Raw genomic sequence first — 18,977 nt, forward strand, 5'->3', positions numbered from 1 at the left:
GCTGAGCTCTCAAAATACTACGTCCAATTGTTATAACCATCAGCATACCACTAACCAAACACTTCATTCACTCAAAAACCATCACCTTCATCACAAAATCTACAGTGAAAGCACTCAAACTTGATTTGTTTAAAGGCTTGAATTTTTAAAGCTTATAAAACCAACACAAAAAAAAATATACCAAAACCTTCCATAAACAAAATCCCATTCCGATAACAAATATATCTGAGCTTGTCATAAATAGATAAGAATTTATACCTAGTAAGTTATAATGTGGTTTGCAGCTTAAGAATATGTTTTGATTCTCAAATATTTAACCATGGGTTGCACTTTGGCTATAGACGCTTTCAGCTAAAGACATGCATGCGCATGTTTAAGATTTTATTTTTTTAATAATTGTTTGTTTGTTTTTGCATTTATTTGATCAAAAATCACAGTAAAAGCAGTAATATTATGAAATGTTATAGCAATTTCAATAACTTCTATTGAACATGTTTAAAATGTAATTTATTCCTGTGATCTAAAGCTGAATTTTCAGCAGTCATTACTCCAGCCTTCAGGGTCACATGATCCTTCAGAAATCATACTCTAATATACTGATTTTCTGCTCAAGAAACATTTCTTAATTGTTTATTTTAAAAAAAGTTTTGCTGCTTAATAATTTTGTGGAAACTTTTTTCACTTTTTAAATGAATATTTGATAAGAATAACAACATTTTTTTTAAATAGACATCTGTAATATTATACATTTCTTTACATTTACTTTTTGAAAAATTAATACATCCTCACTAAAAGATCATAAGAGTTATCTATCTATCTACACTAGCAGTCAAACGTTTTTTAACAGTAAGATTTTTAATGTTTTTTAAACAATTCTCTTCTGCTCACTAGCCCTGCATTTATTTTTATTTATTTGAAAACAGTCAAATTGAAATATTTTTTACTATTTAAAATAGCTGTTTTCTATTTGAATATATTTTAAAATGTAATTTATTCCTGTGATTTCAAAGCTAAACCTTTAGCATCATTACTCCAGTCACATGATCCTTTAGAAATCATTCTAATATTGTTTGGCTGCTCAAAAAAAAAAAAAAAAAACATTTACTATTATTATTATTATTATTATTATTATTATTATTATTATGTTGAAAACAGCTGAGTAGAATTTTTCAGGTTTCTTTGATGAAACAGCATTTATCATAACAACACCTTTTATTGATTCAAAGCATCCTTGCTAAATAAAAATCTATAAAATTCTATAATTCCTTTCCTAAAAAAAAAAGAAAAAGAAAATGTGTTGGACTAGATCCGCCCCACTTCTGGCCCACATGGATTTCACGTAGGCCAGATGTGGGCTAGATCTGGGCCAACACTATTTTGCTGTCTGGGATATATACTGACTCTTTTGAGTATAATGGTATAATGTATAATGTTACAAAAGCTTTTTATTTCAGATAAATGATGACTGGATCTTTCTATTCATCAAAGAATCCTGAAACAAAAAAATTTACTTAGCTGTTTTAAATATTGTTGATGATGATGATGATGATGATGATGACAATAATAACAATAATAACAAATGTTTCTTGAACAGCATCTGAAGGATCATGTGGCAATGAAGACTAAAGTAATGATGCTGAAAATTTAGCTTTGATCACAGGAATAAATTACATTTTAAAATATATTCAAATAGAAAGCAATTATTTTAAATAGTAAAAACATCTATCTATCTATCTATAAAAAAAAAAACATGTTATGAGAGGATTCATTCTTCCAGGCTCATTTGACCATTTTTTGTGACTCCAAGCCGATGATCACCTTCAACTTTTAAACCATCCTTTTAAATCAAAAGTTTTTAAAAGAACTTCTTTCCATGCTTTAAATTATTTCTTGAGAGCGACCTTTGCATGGAAGAATGGTTTTATAAGACCCATAGTCCAAAGTTAACTAACTATATCAGAGTTGTTCTGTACAGCTTTTGATTCCATTAGCGTAAAAGAACACCAGACATCGCTAAAGAAAAACAAACAACAGCAAAACAGCTTAGAATAGCCTAAACTGGTTTGCCCATCTTAGCTGGTCTTCCTGACTGGTTCTGGATCAAGCTGGGAGACCAACTGGCCATTGTGATAGAAATTTACTTTGTTCACTTCATTTTTTACTTGACTGCATATGAAATGCTTATGAAGTGAATCTATTTTTCTCGCATTCAGGGAGATAACGTCCAGGGCATCTTAACCGCTGAGGTAGAAAGAACTGGTTTAAGCTGGTTATTCCTGACACTCTCACATCTCTTTTTCTAGACATCTTGAAAGTGAAAGTGAAAGTGACAGTGACGTGACATACAGCCAAGTATGGTGACCCATACTCAGAATTCGTGCTCTGCATTTAACCCATCCAAAGTGCACACACACAGCAAAGTGTCAACAGTCTCCTCTCTGTTTCTCCATATCACTGTATGCTGTGTATGCTCTTCTATGTCATCCACGCCACAAGGATGCGCTGTTTCCTTTCAAATCAAAGCTAAATACATGTAGAAACAGCGCATCCTTGTGGTGCAGATGACACAGAAGAGCATACGCAGCATATGGTGATATGGAGAGACACAAAGGAGACTGTTGACAAAGGAATTGTTGAATAAAGTCGTTATTTTTGTTTTCTTTGCTTACAAAAAGTGTTCCCATCACTTCATATAACCCAGATTGCATGTCTGATGGCAGATAGAGTATTCTGACGACGACTTTCATACCTTTTATGGACCCTGACACTGTTATTTACTTGGCAGTATATGGCACAGTCACAGGCCTCCCAGATTTCATCCAAAATATCTCAAATTGTGTTCTGAAGACGAACAAAGCTTTTACGGGTTTGGAATGACATGGGGGTAAGAGATTAATGACAACATTTTCATTTTGGGGTGGAGTATCCCTTTAAGGTGCTTTTTCAGAAGGGATATTGGGCCATGAAAATAACCTTAGACAAACGTGTCTGTCTTTCTCAGGATGCAAACACTTGTCTGCCATTAAGTATTTGAAGCCCTTCGTTCCTCACTGTGGGTCTGCATGGAGGCTTTTTAATAACATTCTTTTGATGGAGATATTGAGACAAAGGCATCAGGAGGAACAGTTAAGGGGTTTAAGACCGTTCCTTGTCATCTCTAAAGCCATCCAACACATTGTATGCCGCTGGCAAATTCTTTACTTCAGCCTCATGCAATGAAAGGATGTTCTGAGAAGAAAACAGGGTGCAAAAGTTCACAGTTTAGACTAAAATGGCTTTTCACTCCCAGCTTTTATGAATAAACAGATGAGTCTTTTCATCAGGTGTGCAATGCTGCAATATAGGATAAAGTTTTCTCAAAAAGCAGAAGGGTTTATGAATGGAAGATGAGAGCAACACCATTTGCTACATGTCAAGTAGGATTGTGCCCTCTTGTGGCCAAAAAAAGTTTAACTTAAAGGGATACTCCATTGCAAAATGACAATTTTACGACTATTCAATAATTCCTCTCCTCTGTGTCTCTCCAAATCAGCATAGCACCATTTTGGCAAATCTGAGCAGTATGCAGGCGGCTTATGCTCTTCTGTATCAGTGTATTTACGCTTTGGTTTGAAAGAAAACAGCGCATCGGCGCAGCGCGGCTGACACAGAAGAGCGTACGCCATCTGCGTACTGCTCAGATTTGCCAAAATGGCGCTACCTGATTTGGAGAGACACAGAAGAGAGGAATTGTTGAAGAAAGTCGTTATTTTTTATTTCTTCGTGTACAAAAAGTATTCTTGTCGCTTCATAACATTACGGTTGAATTACTGATGACAGATGGACTATTCTGACGATGCTTTTCATACTTTCCTGGACATAGACAGTGTTATTTATTTGGCAGTCTATGGGACAGTCTCAAGCCTACTGGTTTTCATCCAAAATATCTTAAATTGTGTTCCGAAGACATACGAAGCTTTTACAGGTTTGGAACGACATGAGGGTAAGTGATAATGACAAAATTTTCATTTTGAGGTGGAGTAACCCTTTACGTTTAATTGCATGATATACATTGTGTAATTAGGATAAATACTTTATACCCTTATCTAAATAAAGAAAAGGAAACCGTTTTTATTTAATTTTATTTTTTAATTTCTATCACCTTTTTCTCCATTATGAAACTTGCACAAATCCTCTTGAGCAAGAAAACAAGAAAAGCAAACAACTAACTTTTACATTCTTCAGGGATTTCACAGTTATGCAAAGATAAATGTCTGATAGCCTGCTTAAACCGAAAACACAGCGAGTAATTTTTTCTAAATTAACAGTAGTTTCAAATCTATGGAAAGCATTTTCATGATTATACATTATATGAAAGTCATTTATCAAACCACATACATTCAACTCCACTACTATTTTACAGTGTATAATATATATATATATATATATACACACACACACACACACACATACACACATACATATATATTTATATATATATATATATATATATATAGAACAAAGCAACTACTAACTTGTTTGTCAAATGGCCACTATGACAAATTAAGGCTTTCATTTTTTTTTTCTACAAGAACATAAAAATACAAAAGGCTAAACATTTTATATGAAGCAAACCAAATTATCATTTAATGTAATTAAAATAACATGTAATTAAAATAAGCTCTGACACACTCTACTTTTTAAGATAATGCCACTCTTCAAAGATCCTCCTTTCCTCCATAAAGAATTTCTCAGCATAAATCATTGTATGTGTTACATGAAATGCTATGCTATGTTATATTTTTGAAATGATGGCAACCAAAAAATTTTCACAAAAAAAAAGGACATTCAAAAATGGAAAATACATAAATATACAAGAAGTGGGGAAGACAAGACCAACTATACTGATATTAAGAAGGAATTTATAATATTAAATAATATTAAGGTAATTCAATACTTAATACTAAAAACTGAGCACTTGTGTCTTGTGTTGTAACAGGGAAGGAATATCAGAAGATAGAAGAGAGTGGCCAATATAGTGCCAAACAATAACAAGCAAATTAAATTATTACAGTGATTTGCAATTTTCATATATATTTAACCATATTTAAATGGTTTTGGGAAGGAATTAAATTATTTACCAGAGCTCAACCCCTGCTTTCCCCATACTTATGCAGATTAGATGTAGATAGTGATTACATTGTCCTAAAACTGCTGCAACAAACAACAATTTTAATATTTAGTGTTAATAGAGCTAGAAATGTCGAACACTGCCATCTAATCTAACACAAATAGCTGAAATAAATGTGAAAAACTACTCCAAGTAATAATATACCCTATATAGCCAAACAATATATATACCCTGATGCTCATATAAATGTCTTCTGATCCTGAACCAGAATTCGACAAAAATCTATATTTACACAGGACAGATCTGAATTTGTAAGTATAGTCTGTTGGTGAAGTGCAAAGTATATTATTTGCCAAAAAAAAGTAAATAAGCTAAGAATATGCATAATAAATATGCACACAGCCGTTAAGTTAAAATGATTTTTCTTGTTCCTCTTCTTGGCCTTTCTGCTTCAAATGGCTGTACCCTATTACTGTGATCATGTCAATTGACTGCAAACTTTGCCTGCTGGGACTTGGACATGCTTGAAGAGGAAACTCCCCAGACCTAAAAAACTACATACAGGAAGAGAAAATATAACTCATTTAATTATAATAATAATAATAAAATCTTCTTTCACATCTGACTCTAGCTGATGCATGGCCATTTAAGAGTGGGCAGTTGCCTGGTAGCAGGACTTTTAAGTACTCACACAAATTTGACAACTTGCACATAAAAATAGTACACTGTTATAATTTGCCATATTAACAGAGTTCCTATTCAGTTACTTTACTTTATCTCAGTGAAATGATAAAAATTCTAAAATTGGGAAGTGTACCTCTTGATAGTGATGAGGAATTTCCAGGCGAAGGGGCTGGAACAACTGTTTGGCCTTTTTGTGATGTTTAAAAAGCAGAAAAATGCAGACTCCACATATGGCCGTAACAAGAAATGAAGTTAATATACTATAGAGTAAAGCCCTGCTCTTTATTGTTTCAGCTACACAGGAAAATAAGAATGAAAGAACAGGAGTTATTATTAATTATCAGTTTAACAAATTAAAGCATGTCAGCAAAATTCATAATTTATTTCAGCATGCAATTAATTTCAGCATCTGGATAAAACAAGCTAATTTCTGGTGGTTTTAATTACAAACAATGTGAATCGTACTGTTGTAGTTTGGAATAAATAAGTGAATAAGACTTACGTGTTTCTGGGATGATTGCACAAATTTGGTTGCTAACGTTCCCATAAGGCTTTTCGAAGAGCAAATACTGAACCTGGAAACAGTAGTTTTCCCCTGATTCCAGTTTAAAAATGTGTTCATTCTTGCTTTTTGTAATAACAAACTCTGCCTGAAGGATCAAAAACTCTTGTCAGCTTTACAATAGTCCTCTTACAGAAATATAGTGAATGAATAAGTTTACATGACTTTTTCTGTGTGAAGGATGCAAGAGACCTTTGAGTATCCTCCGTTATTCACTTTCCAGAATGATAAATTAAATGCAACATTTTCTCCATATTCTCTTTCTAAGCTCTTGTCCATGTGTGCCATAGTCACATAAGCCATCTCAGGTTTCACAGACAGTTTCAATACAGGAACACAGGTGTTAGCTGTAAAATAGCATAAGCAAAGAAATATATGAATGTGAGCAGGTGCACATAAGCTATGTTACATACAGTATTAGAGATTATAAACAAATGCTCTAATTTAAAATGGAAGGAATATATAACCACATAAAGCACTCCTTACTATTTGCACACTTGACTGAATCAGAATACTGCCATTCTGACACGTTGATTCCTTTCTCTGTGCGCACACGAAATACTGCTCCATAAAACTCAGGAGTGATTTTAAATCTTAATTCTGTCCCGTTATGGCTCGTCACATTGTACCATTCGTCGTCTGATTTGCTAAAATCAAAGTAACAATAGAGAAGAAAGTAGTGTCAGAAAGAACATCATAAGGGTTTGCAACAACATGAGGGTGAGTAAATGATGGCAGAAATATTATTTTAGTTGAACTATCCCTTTAACAGCAAACACAAACTACCCACTTATATACTGCAGTGAATACAGAACACTGTCTCCATCGGGAGGCTTCTTCCACTGCAGATATGATCCAACTATCTTGACATCCTGAGGCGGATTTAAACAGAATGTCCCCTCTGAAATAAAACAGACAGGCGGTATTCTGTGTTATGGATATGAAAGTAATCATTTAGATATTACAGTTAATGCAGTTCCACGCATCATGTCTTTTGTGTTCTTACCACCTTTGATTAACAACATCAAAAAAATCCATACCCAAACAAATCTGATCATTTATTCCTTCTTTAATCAATAAATAACTTTCACCGTGAAATCTAACGTTAGCTAACTTTCTTAAGAAAACACGTCAGTTCCTCTTACCATAACCAAAGTAACGTAAATGTTGCGTAATGTGTCCAGTTATAAGAGACTCGCGCCATAAAATGAAAACACAAATATATGTTAAACCCAATAAAAATGTCATAGCACTGTTCTTACTACTTTTTACTCATAAATCTAATTTGTAAGAGTTATATTAGTTAGTCGCCGATACAGAGATACAGACCCTTTTCCGCCCACTCGTCTTTGCTAAAACAGTTTAGAAATGACTCACAATAAATAAAATATCATAATGAACTCTCGCGAGACTATGCGTCATTTCTCATAATGCCACTAGCAAAAAGCGAAACTAAAATCACGTGTTATAAATTTATATTACCACTTATTTAGCCTAGAGTTTTCTGATCGATACAGTGCACTGTGTAACGGCGTTAAACCTATTCTTATTTATATAGGAACTACTTGTCACTGAAGTATATGGGTTATTTTTTAAAAAGTCAATTTTTGTCTAGACATATCCTATCATAAAGTCGACCACAAAATAAATAAATAAATAAATAAATATAGCATACAAAACCCACTTTTGTCATACTGGTGCCTACGGGGCTTTATTTATTTTTTTATTGAATAGGCTACAACAACTTATGAAACAGATAAAACCATAAAACCATTGTAATTAATAGCTATTGCAACTAATACGATTTACACATTCATAACATTTAAAACACGTCATAACATGTAAAACAACCATGATTCTTGTCAGAAATGCTAGTAAGATATAGACTTGTGATAACTTCTCCGTGTTTTAAAAATCACGTGATGTGCTTGTGGTTTTGGTATTACGTTAACCTGACTTAACTTCACTTAAGTTTACTTCTAAATTGCAACTTGAAAACAAAAATCATACAATCTCCCAAAGTCCATTGAAACCATAGACAGTAAAAGAAAACCCCAATAATGTTTGCTCATACCATGTTCATATTCCAGTACGGCAGGTGGCGATGTAGACGTTCAGTCCGGATATGCTCCTCTCTTCAAGAACAAGACTTTCAAATACGGAGTCGAAGGTATATTATTCTAGTTTTTTTTAGTTTACTACATTGTACATTCTTGCCTTGTGAATGTGTCTTTAACTATATCATGAGACACGCAAGTAACTCAGTTAATACCAAATTCTTAAATCGTTATTTTGCTTGTTGTCAGAATAACCTCAGACCTTTAGCCTCCAAGACAGTCAACGTTACTGGATTACAGATTTTAATTTGGCTCCGTCTCTAAAGATGAATTAAACCAGCCAGAGTAAGTCGGGTGAAAGTGAAATATACACAGAAGATGGAGAGTCATCAGGGTGGAGCTGATCTTCTCTCCAGGATCGCGCTCAATGATAACAAGGCTGGCATGGAGGGGCTGGACAGAGAGCTATTCATTTCCTATATATAGTTATACAAAAAGATACATATAGCCTCCTATACTAGGATGTGTATTTAGGCTATATGAATATATATATATATATATATATATATATATATATATATATATATATATATATATAATATATATATATATATATATATATAAAGTGTAGCCTTTGTCAGGGGTTTTCAATCTTGTATCTGCCATAGATGAAACAGTATGACGATGACATATATGATCATCCTCGTGGAGGTGACTTCCACACTAAATATCTTTCCTTTTATAATGTGAAATTTAATACTATGAATATGTCAAAATATTATTTGGAAAAATAATATTTGTTATATATATATATATTATGTATATATAAATAATATATATATATATATATATATATACTAGTGCTGTCAAATGATTAATCACGATTAATCGCATCCAAAATAAAAGTTTTGTTTACATAATTTATGTGTGTATACTGTGTATATTTATTATGTATATATAAATACACACACATGCATGTATATATTTAAGAAGAATATGTTATGTTTATATATTAAAAATATTTATATATAATATAAAATATAAGAATATAAATATAATAAATGTATATACATGTAAATATTTTCTAAATATATAATTTATGTGTGTGTATTCATATATACATAATAAATATACCCTGTACACATACATATATTATGTAAACAAAACTTTTATTTTGGATGTGATTAATCGTGATTAATCATTTGACAGCCCCAATATATATATATATATATATGATAGTACTGAACTGTTCGATTTATTATTTATTTATTTACTGATTTGTTTACTTATTCATTTTAATCTAATTTATTATTATATCTAATTTTTAAATATGTGTAATAACTATAAACTAACTAAAAATGTTGTTTACATAGTTTCAGATTAAGTATAGCAAGATAGCAAGACACAGTGCAAGACAGTGATTACATAGCTTAATGTCAGTTCCCTTTGTTGTACAGAAGACCTATTGTTTATTTTGAATGACAGGGATCTAAATTTTATGAGAATGAACTGAAGAAGGAGCAGCAGGTGAATCAGCGCATTGAAAAGATGATGGAGCAAAAAGCAAGAATCACTAAAGAAATGATGAAGCAAGCACAAGCAGAGGTGACCAACTCTTTAATGACTCTCATAAATGTTATGATTGGATTCCCCACCACGTGGACATACAAATTTCATGTGTCAGTTTTATTACTGTAATTTGAAAGAAATCTCATTCTCACTATCATATTGAAAATAAAAATATCTATTATTTAAATCAAAAGCTTTCAAATATTTATGCATCTTGGTTAATTTATATTGATATTACTTAAAAAAAAAACTGTGCAGGATGTTCCTCATTAATGTTTTTACAAAATTGCAGAAATAATGACAATAACAAACTCAAAATCTAAATATTTTGGTAATGACACTTGAGGTGGGGAATGTGCTTTAATGTCATGAAAATAATAGCACATGCAATTAATCTTAATGGTCCTAAAATAAGCTGTATTGAGAAACATGACCTGGACAGTGCATTAATTTTAGCACTCCTTTTCTCAGCTGTTCAGGCAGAATTATTATTTAAGTTTTCATACCACAGGTGGACAAACTGACGTGTGAACTGGAGAGAAGTAGAGAGCTGGGCCGTGTGATAGTTCATGTAGACATGGACGCATTCTATGCTGCTGTTGAAATGAGAGACTGCCCAGAGCTGAAGGACAAACCGATGGCAGTGGGATCCATGAGCATGCTGGTGAGAATCTAAAATAAACCAAAAGCATCGTCACATATCTACAATGCTGACATTTTAAATCGTTCTCATTTTCAGTCAACATCCAATTACCACGCTAGGAGGTTTGGTGTCCGTGCTGCCATGCCAGGGTTCATTGCTAAGAAGCTCTGTCCAAATCTTGTCATAGTGCCGACTAACTTTGACAAATACAGAGCAGTGAGTGCGCAGGTATGTTGTATCTCAGTCCTACATTATTCAGTACTCAAGCTACTGTTTTTTAATGCCTGGCTCTGTCTTAAAGGTACGGGAGATATTTTCAGAATATGACCCTCATTTCATGCCTATGAGTCTGGACGAGGCTTATCTGGATATCACTGAGCACCTGGAGCAGCGGAAGCACTGGCCAGAGACCATGCGAACATATCACATCTGTGATGCCAAGACAGGTGCATTACTGTAGTCCAGTGGTCCCCAACCTTTTTCAACTCGCGGCCCACACAACCAAACACATATGTTTGCGCGGCCCACTGCAAAAAAAATTAACTGACCCCGCTATTGTTGGGTTAATAACTTAGTACTCAGACGCTAGATTGTTAACTGTATTTATTGAATGAACCAGGGCTGTGCGATATGGACAAAAAAAAAAAAAAAAATATCGTGATTTCTTTGATCAATTTTGTGATTTCGATTTAAATCACAATTATAACACACAGATATGCTTTACAGTCATAAATGCATTCAGGATGAATTTGAAACATAGTTCCAAAAGAAAACCAATTACAGCTTTATCAAAAAGTTGTAACGTCTCTAGAACAGACATAAGTCAAAATAATCACTATACTAAAGGTGTAACAAAATTTCTAGACTTATGGCAAAAAATATAAATAAATAAATCCTGTGTCCAGGGACTTTTTTTTATTTTTTGCCATACATTGTTCATAGAGCTCATTAATTGTAGCGGTGCCTCAGGTGTTGAAAAAGATTTGTTATACATTATGCAGGTTCACACGTAGGCCTACTCCGTTTGCAGTGAGTATACAGTATGTGTATGCGGCGCAGAAGCAGCAGCGAGAGTGCATTATTGTAACGCGAAAGCACATTAAATGAATGCACGAGCACGAATCTCTCGCAGATTTCCTTTTCTCTGTCACAAAACCAGACGCGCTTGCTCAGATACACGCTGCTCTCGCCCGGAGAGAGTGCGCGCACTTAAAACGTGTCTTCTCTCGCTCAAACTGCGTCCTGTGCACTCACAACTCTCTCTATGCTCATGTGCTAGATATTAATTCTTTTCGCACGTTTTTATTTCTAGCCTTTTACCGCGTGCAGTGTGAATGCTCTGATCCGTTTACATGGGCTCGGAAAAAAGGCGCATCACAGACAGTGTGTGAATCTGTTACGTAGGCACATGCCCAGTCTGTTCTGTTCTCGCGCTAAGCGCGTTGCATTCTGATTAGATCGGATGGCATACTGCGGGAGGTCAGGGCCGCGGAAAATCGTGCTATAAAGCGATTTAGAAATCGCGCACGCTCAAATCGTGATTTTATGACGATTTCTATCGCACAGCCCTAGAATGAACTGGCAATGAACAGAAAATAACTCGGGCTTGTTTAATTACATACATGAAATTATGTTATTATGTTATGACTTAGACATTTTTACATATATTTACAATATTATTATTTATTTTAATAGTAATTGGCGGCCCACCTGCAATACCATCGCGACCCACTAGGGGGCCGCGGCCCACAGGTTGAAAACCACTGCTGTAGTCTGTTGTGTAGTGCTAGAGGGTCAGTGCTGAGGAAACATTTTATTTATGATTAATCGCATCCAAAATAAAAGTGTTTGTTTACATAATATATGTGTGTATATTTATTATGTATATATAAATACAAACACATGTATATTTAAGATAAAGATGTTATGTTTATATATTAAATATATTTTTATATAATATAAAATATAAGAATATGAATATATAAATGTAAATATTTTCAAAATGTGTACTGTATGTGTGTGTATTTACATATACATAAATATACACATTACACATACATATATAATGTAAACAAAAACTTTTATTTTAGATGCGATTAATCACTTGCACTAGTTTAGAGATAAACTATGAAAAATAAATAAATAATATAAATAATTATATTAATATGAATAAACATATTGCAATTAATTAAAATATATATTTTTAAAATTATTTAAATGAGTTAAAAAATAATACATAAATCATACAAAGCTTGAGCATTGAGAGATAACCTGCTCAAAACTGTTTTCAGTCTTTAGCACATACATCAGATGCGAATATTGTATTTAAATAAAGTAAGAAATAAAAAAAATAAAAAATTGGTACTATAGTAAAAATTTGTGTAGATTTATAAACTAATTATTTTTAAAATAATGTTTAACTCACATTTAACTATAAATATATAGCTGCCTTTTAAATTTTATAATGGGGTACCTAGCACAAGGATGATAATATTTGGGTAATATTTAATCTAAAAGATTAAAAATCCCTGGGCTAGTCTTAAAAAGATGTTTAGATTTTTACTTGTTTTTCCTTTGTGAAAGCATTGAAAATGAAAGTCTGTTTATTTGTTATGAGTGATTATAGTAACTTAAATAATGTTCTTTGTTCTATTCTTTTAAAGGAAATGATGCAGACAGGTCTACAGCTGAATCAGAGAAAGATGAACTATCTCCTGTGCTGTTCGAGGACAGTCCCAGCTCCTCGCCCTCTCTCTCAGGGGCTGATGGGAAAGCAGAGGTGTTTGGGACGAGTGCAGAGGAGGCTGTGAGGGAGATGCGCTTCCGTATTGAGCAGAAAACATCTCTTACTGCCAGCGCAGGTGAGAGACTGGATGGTTTGTTTAGTTATTTATACTTAAATGTCTTCACACATTATGTAAGAAATAAAGAGTATGTTTTCCTTGTTTGATCTCTCTTATAGGCATTGCCCCAAACATGATGCTTGCAAAAGTATGCAGTGATAAGAACAAGCCCAATGGCCAGTACCGAATTCCTCCTGAGAGACAAGTTGTGATGGAGTTTATGAAGGATCTTCCTGTCAGAAAGGTCTGTCTGACCAGTTATCTATAACTGTGTTATAGCTCATTAACGTGGCCTAATATTGTTGTTTATTTATTCCAGGTGTCTGGTGTTGGAAAGGTTACAGAGAAGATGCTGGCTGCTTTGGGTATTGTTAACTGTGACCAACTGAGCCAGCAGATGGCGCTACTATCCCTGCTTTTTTCGGGAACCTCCTGGCATAATTTCCTTCACATATCTTTGGGTTTGGGCTCCACATGTATCGAGAGGTGTGGTTTATTTAGTGTTACAGTGTCAGATTTTTGCATAGTAATTTTTGGATTCAGAATATGAATTTTATTCTAATATTTAATGAGGAAAAATGGTCTTTTGTTTCAGGGACCCAGAAAGAAAAAGCATGAGCACTGAGAGGTAATCTGCTCAAAGTTTTCTTCAGTCTTCAGCACATATTTCAGATCTGAACTTGAAATCAACATTCTGTGTCTACTATCCCTCAATTTATTTGTGTTATTTCTATTCACTCTTTCTTTTAGGACGTTTGGGGAGATGAGTGATGCAGAGGAGCAGTATTCCCTGTGCAGGGATCTCTGTCATGACCTAGCACAGGACCTGCATAGCTTCTCTCATCTTTATACAGAGTGTCAGAAAGAGCCAGCAAAAACTATCACTCATAACTATTTATCTATTTATCAATGTAATATTTGAATAAAATATTAATTTATTTGTATTGAAATTCAAAAATGGTAGATGGAATGTATTTCTTTGTGTTTGTACTATAGGGCAAAACTGTTACTTTGAAGCTGAAGAATGTCAAATTTGAAGTGAAGTCCAGAGCGTTTACAGTACAGTACGCTGTCTGCACTGAGGAGGAGATCTTTGCTGCTGCTAAGGACCTTCTCAAAGTTGAGATTGACAGTGTCAGCCCTCAGCCACTAAAACTAAGACTCATGGGTAGATATAACACCTCATGTTATTCTCCAAGTTGTTCTCCATTATTTCTTTGAAATATAAGTGTTTATACATAAAAAAAAAAAAAAAAAAAAAAAATATATATATATATATATAATATATATATATATATATATATACACATACATACATATATATATATATATATATATATATATATATATATATATATATATATATATATATATATATATATATATATGTGTGTGTGTGTGTGTGTGTGTGTGTGTGTGTGTGTGTGTGTGTGTGTATCAACAAGGATGCATTTATTCAAAATTACAGTCTTTACAATAAGTTTAAAATGTTTTCTATTTGGTCAAATTTTTAAATATTATTTATAATCCTTCAGAAATTATTCCAATATACTTATTTGCTGATCATATGTGCTGTTATGCTTTTTTGCTGATCATACATTCTTAACAATCTTGAAAACAAAGCTGCTTGAGATTTTTGTGGAGACTGATATACATTTTATTTTTTTCAAGGATTTTTTGATGAACAGAAAGTTCAAAAGAACTGTGTTTATATGAAATCTCTTTTTGTTTTAGTAATTTTAGACCTATGAAAGTCTTTATTATCAAAGTCATAAAGTATAAAAGTCTTTTGATAAATTTGATGCACCCTTGCCAAATAAATAAGTTAACTTTTAAAAAATGAAATCGTTATATAATTTCTATAAAATATATGAACTTTAGACTAAACAAAAATCTATGAACTATATATAATAATAATAAAATCTTATTAACTCGTAATATTTTGGGTATCGTGGCATACAATATTTTTTTATATGTTTTTTTTTGGAAACTTGAAATCTAAATGATTCATCATTGCAGTATTTGACATCATGCACAAAGAATCAGACCATACAATAAGATCCTTTTTATTTCATCCCTAAACAAAAAAAACCTCTTCAAATTAATATAAAATTACTCATCCATAAATTTCAACAGGCGTTCGAGTATCCGGCTTTATCAGCGCTGAAGATAAAAAGCCTCTTCAGAGGAGTATAATGGGATTCCTGCAGAAAGATGGATCTGATTCAGGCAGTTTCACACAGTGTGCTGGATCTGTGCTCAAAGCACAAGAAGACAGTGATGGTGCCAGTTTCCTAAAGCCACAGTCCACTGAGATGAAAGTACCTTCTGTGTCTGAGCAAAAATCCAAATCTAAAGGAACGCAGCAGCAATCATTTTTTCAAAGAGCACAGATGAAAAGACTTCAGCAGCACCAGGAACAAATATCTGTCATTGCTGGAACAGACACAATAAACAATAGTGTTGACGCAGCTGCTGCGGCACAGACAGATCTATCAACAACAAACACTCAATCAGACACAACATCAGCAAAAAGTTTGTCAACTACAAACTCAGGGAAAGACGCAACAAGCTACATAAACAAACCTGGAGTTTTAAAGCCATCCTTTAAAATCTCAACCCAGGTGCTGCAGTGTCTCATCTGTCCTGTGTGCAATAAAGAGATGAAGGATGTAAACCTTACAGCCTTCAACAGCCATATTGATGAATGTCTGAAGGGCAGTGCAGTGGATAATGAACCCACACATTTGGATGTGCCTAAGGAACAGAAGGAGCTCAACAGCAAACCACCTGCATCAAGTTCAGAAAGCAGGGCTTTAAAATCCTCAAGCCACGACCCATCCTGTAATGAAGAGAAGCCGTCCACTAGCATCTCTGTGCCTGTGGAGGAAACTGATGACGGCAGTGATTTCAAGACTCCATTTTTTTCTCACAGGACAAAAATAAATGGAAAGCGTTCTGTTATTTCTAAAAAGAAGATGCCTGTTTGTGAATCTAGTTCTAAAGCATCACTCACCACAACACACAATCTTGAGGCTGTCACAGAGATGTCATCTGACTCGAAAGGCTCGTCTTTGACGTGTCCCGTGTGCAGTCAGCCACAAAGCACAGATGACCTCACTCTCTTCAACAGGCACGTGGATATGTGTCTCAACCAGGAAGTTCTGCTGGAGTTTAGAGAATCTCATCCTCCTGTGGGTCATTCAGATGAGCCAGCACTCAAGAGTGTACGAGGTCAGTGCAAAAATAAGAATAATAATCAACAACAACAACAAAAAAGTATAATCAACACTTTAGTGTAGGGACCAATTCTCACTATTAACTAGTTATGCCTATTATTAACATATTGGCTGTTTATTAATACTTATAAAGCACATATTCTGCATGACCATATTCTACATCCCTAGTTCTACCCAGTACATAAACATAACAACTGCCTTACTAAAAATTAATAAGCTGCAAATTAGGAGTTTATTAGGAGTAAAAAGTAATAGTTAATGGTTTGTAATAAGTGAGAATTGGAACTTTAAAAAAAGTATGACCAAAAATGAAGAATTCAAGGAATTGCATTTGGTAACAATAACCATACCATGACAAGTAAGGTAAGGAAATGATTATAATACTTTTGTTGTTTTGTTTTTTATAGGCCAACTGGGGGACCGTGGGAGAGTTATTAAAGTGAGAGAAAAAAGCAAAAGGTATGTTAAAAAGTTTGGGGTCAGTAAGATTTTTTTAAATATTAATACTTTTATTTGAGGAAGGATGCAATAAATTGATCAGAAATGACAGTAAAGAAATGTATAGTGTTACAGAATATTTTTTTTTTTCTATTCATCAAAGAATCTTGAAAACATGTATCACAGCTTACACAAAAATCTTAAGCAGCACAACTGTTTTTACATTGATAATAATAAGAAATGTTTCTTGATTAACTAAATTAGCATTAAGTGGCTTTATTCATGAACATTAAACAAATCTTACCAGCCCTAAACTCTAACACTAATGTATATTATTTTTGTGTCTCATGATATTTATGTATTCTCTATTGTAACTACAGGCAAGGATCATCTCCTCTTCCTCCCTCGAAAAAAATCAAAGTGTTGAGCACAAAACACACAATCGACAAGTTCTTCAAAAGCAATGCCGGACAGAAAGTCTAATTCTTTTACAAATCCAGAGAAATAAGCATATTGTTTAATTTATGAAGATGAGACTTTATAATCCATAAGGATTTTGCTGGATTCACTTGAGGAAATATTTTGATGGAACAAATAAGAAGATTATTGTATGCTGAAGAAAATCAGGTGTTTAATGAGATGACTTTTGATAAGAGATGTTTCAGATGATACACTCTGACACAAAGCTGAAAAACTGCTTGGGTATATTTTTTGTATTTATTGAAATGAGGATTTGTGTGGTGGAAAAATGCTTCATATTGTGCTTCAGATTTATACTTTTGGACTTGCCTCTTTCAGTATTTATGTAGATCATTGATGTTACATGTACATTTATATATGAGTGAAGTAAAGGCTAAAAGAGTTTGAATTATTTTATTCTATGCATAAATAGATATGAGCATTTAATTTTGTATGGATATTATAAAGCACTTTATAAACCATGACATAAGGCTTACCATCTAAATAATAAATATATACAAGTATCATAACTGATACATTTTTACAATGCTGCATGTACGGTATATATCTAATTTGCACCAAAAATAAATGTGAACAAAAACATTGCTCTATTAATCTCATTTAATGGTTCTTTGTGTCGGTATGGAAATATATCAGGTTCTTTTTCTTTTGGAAACAATTTAAACATCTTTACTCTTGTTGTTGTTTAAATGCTATGATGTTATTTATATCATTAATGTACACTTCCATTCGAATGTTTGGTAAGAATTATTAAAAATGTTTTTGACAGAAGTCTCTTATGTTCACCAAGACTGCATTTATTTTATTAAAAATACAGATACAAAAACAATATTGTGAAACATTATTACAATTTAAAATAACTTTTTTTATTTTAAGTCTTCAGTATCACATGATCTTTCAGAAATCATTCTGATATGCTAATTTGGTGCTCAAGAATGATTTATTATCAATGTTAAAACAGTTGTGCTGCGAGATGCATTTTTTTCCCCATTATTCTTTGATGAACAGAAACTTGAAACTGAAGCATTTATTTGAAATAAAAATCATCTGTAAATGTAAATGTCACTTCGATAAATTGAATTTGTCCTTGCTAAATTAATGTATTCATATTGTACACATACAACCTTTGAATGGAAGTATATATGTGACCCAGGACCACAAAGCCAGTGATAAGGGTAAATTTTTCAAAAAATGAGATTTATATATCAGGTGAAAGCGTTCCATTGATGTATGGTTTGTTAGGATAGGACAATATTTGGCCAAGATACAACTATTTGAATATCTGGAATTTGAGGGTGCAAAAAAATCTAAATATTAAGAAAATCACCTTTAAAGTTGTCTAAATGAAGTTC

The 18,977-nt window shown here is 33.1% G+C and overlaps 2 protein-coding genes across 2 annotated transcripts; one reads left to right on the forward strand and one right to left on the reverse strand.

The window, feature by feature from the left end:
- Positions 1-4,107: 4,107 nt before the first annotated feature.
- Positions 4,108-7,032, reverse strand: ifngr2 (interferon gamma receptor 2; the record flags this gene model as incomplete). The annotated part of the gene is made up of 5 exons (XM_042723398.1): positions 4,108-5,664; positions 5,928-6,088; positions 6,297-6,444; positions 6,549-6,703; positions 6,843-7,032. Coding segments are annotated over 5 exons (798 nt in total), but the record flags the coding sequence as incomplete, so codon positions are not given.
- A 2,860-nt stretch (positions 7,033-9,892) lies between these two features.
- polk (polymerase (DNA directed) kappa) lies at positions 9,893-18,382 on the forward strand. The gene is given in 13 exon segments (XM_042724608.1): positions 9,893-10,018; positions 10,494-10,646; positions 10,722-10,853; positions 10,927-11,071; positions 13,289-13,486; positions 13,588-13,712; positions 13,788-13,954; positions 14,064-14,096; positions 14,219-14,310; positions 14,460-14,636; positions 15,605-16,702; positions 17,115-17,166; positions 17,526-18,382. Coding segments are annotated over 13 exon segments (2,532 nt in total). The 5' UTR covers positions 9,893-9,961; the 3' UTR covers positions 17,629-18,382.
- Positions 18,383-18,977: the final 595 nt, after the last annotated feature.

This window comes from Cyprinus carpio, chromosome B5 (assembly GCF_018340385.1).
Source record: "Cyprinus carpio isolate SPL01 chromosome B5, ASM1834038v1, whole genome shotgun sequence".
Classification (NCBI taxonomy): domain Eukaryota; kingdom Metazoa; phylum Chordata; class Actinopteri; order Cypriniformes; family Cyprinidae; genus Cyprinus; species Cyprinus carpio.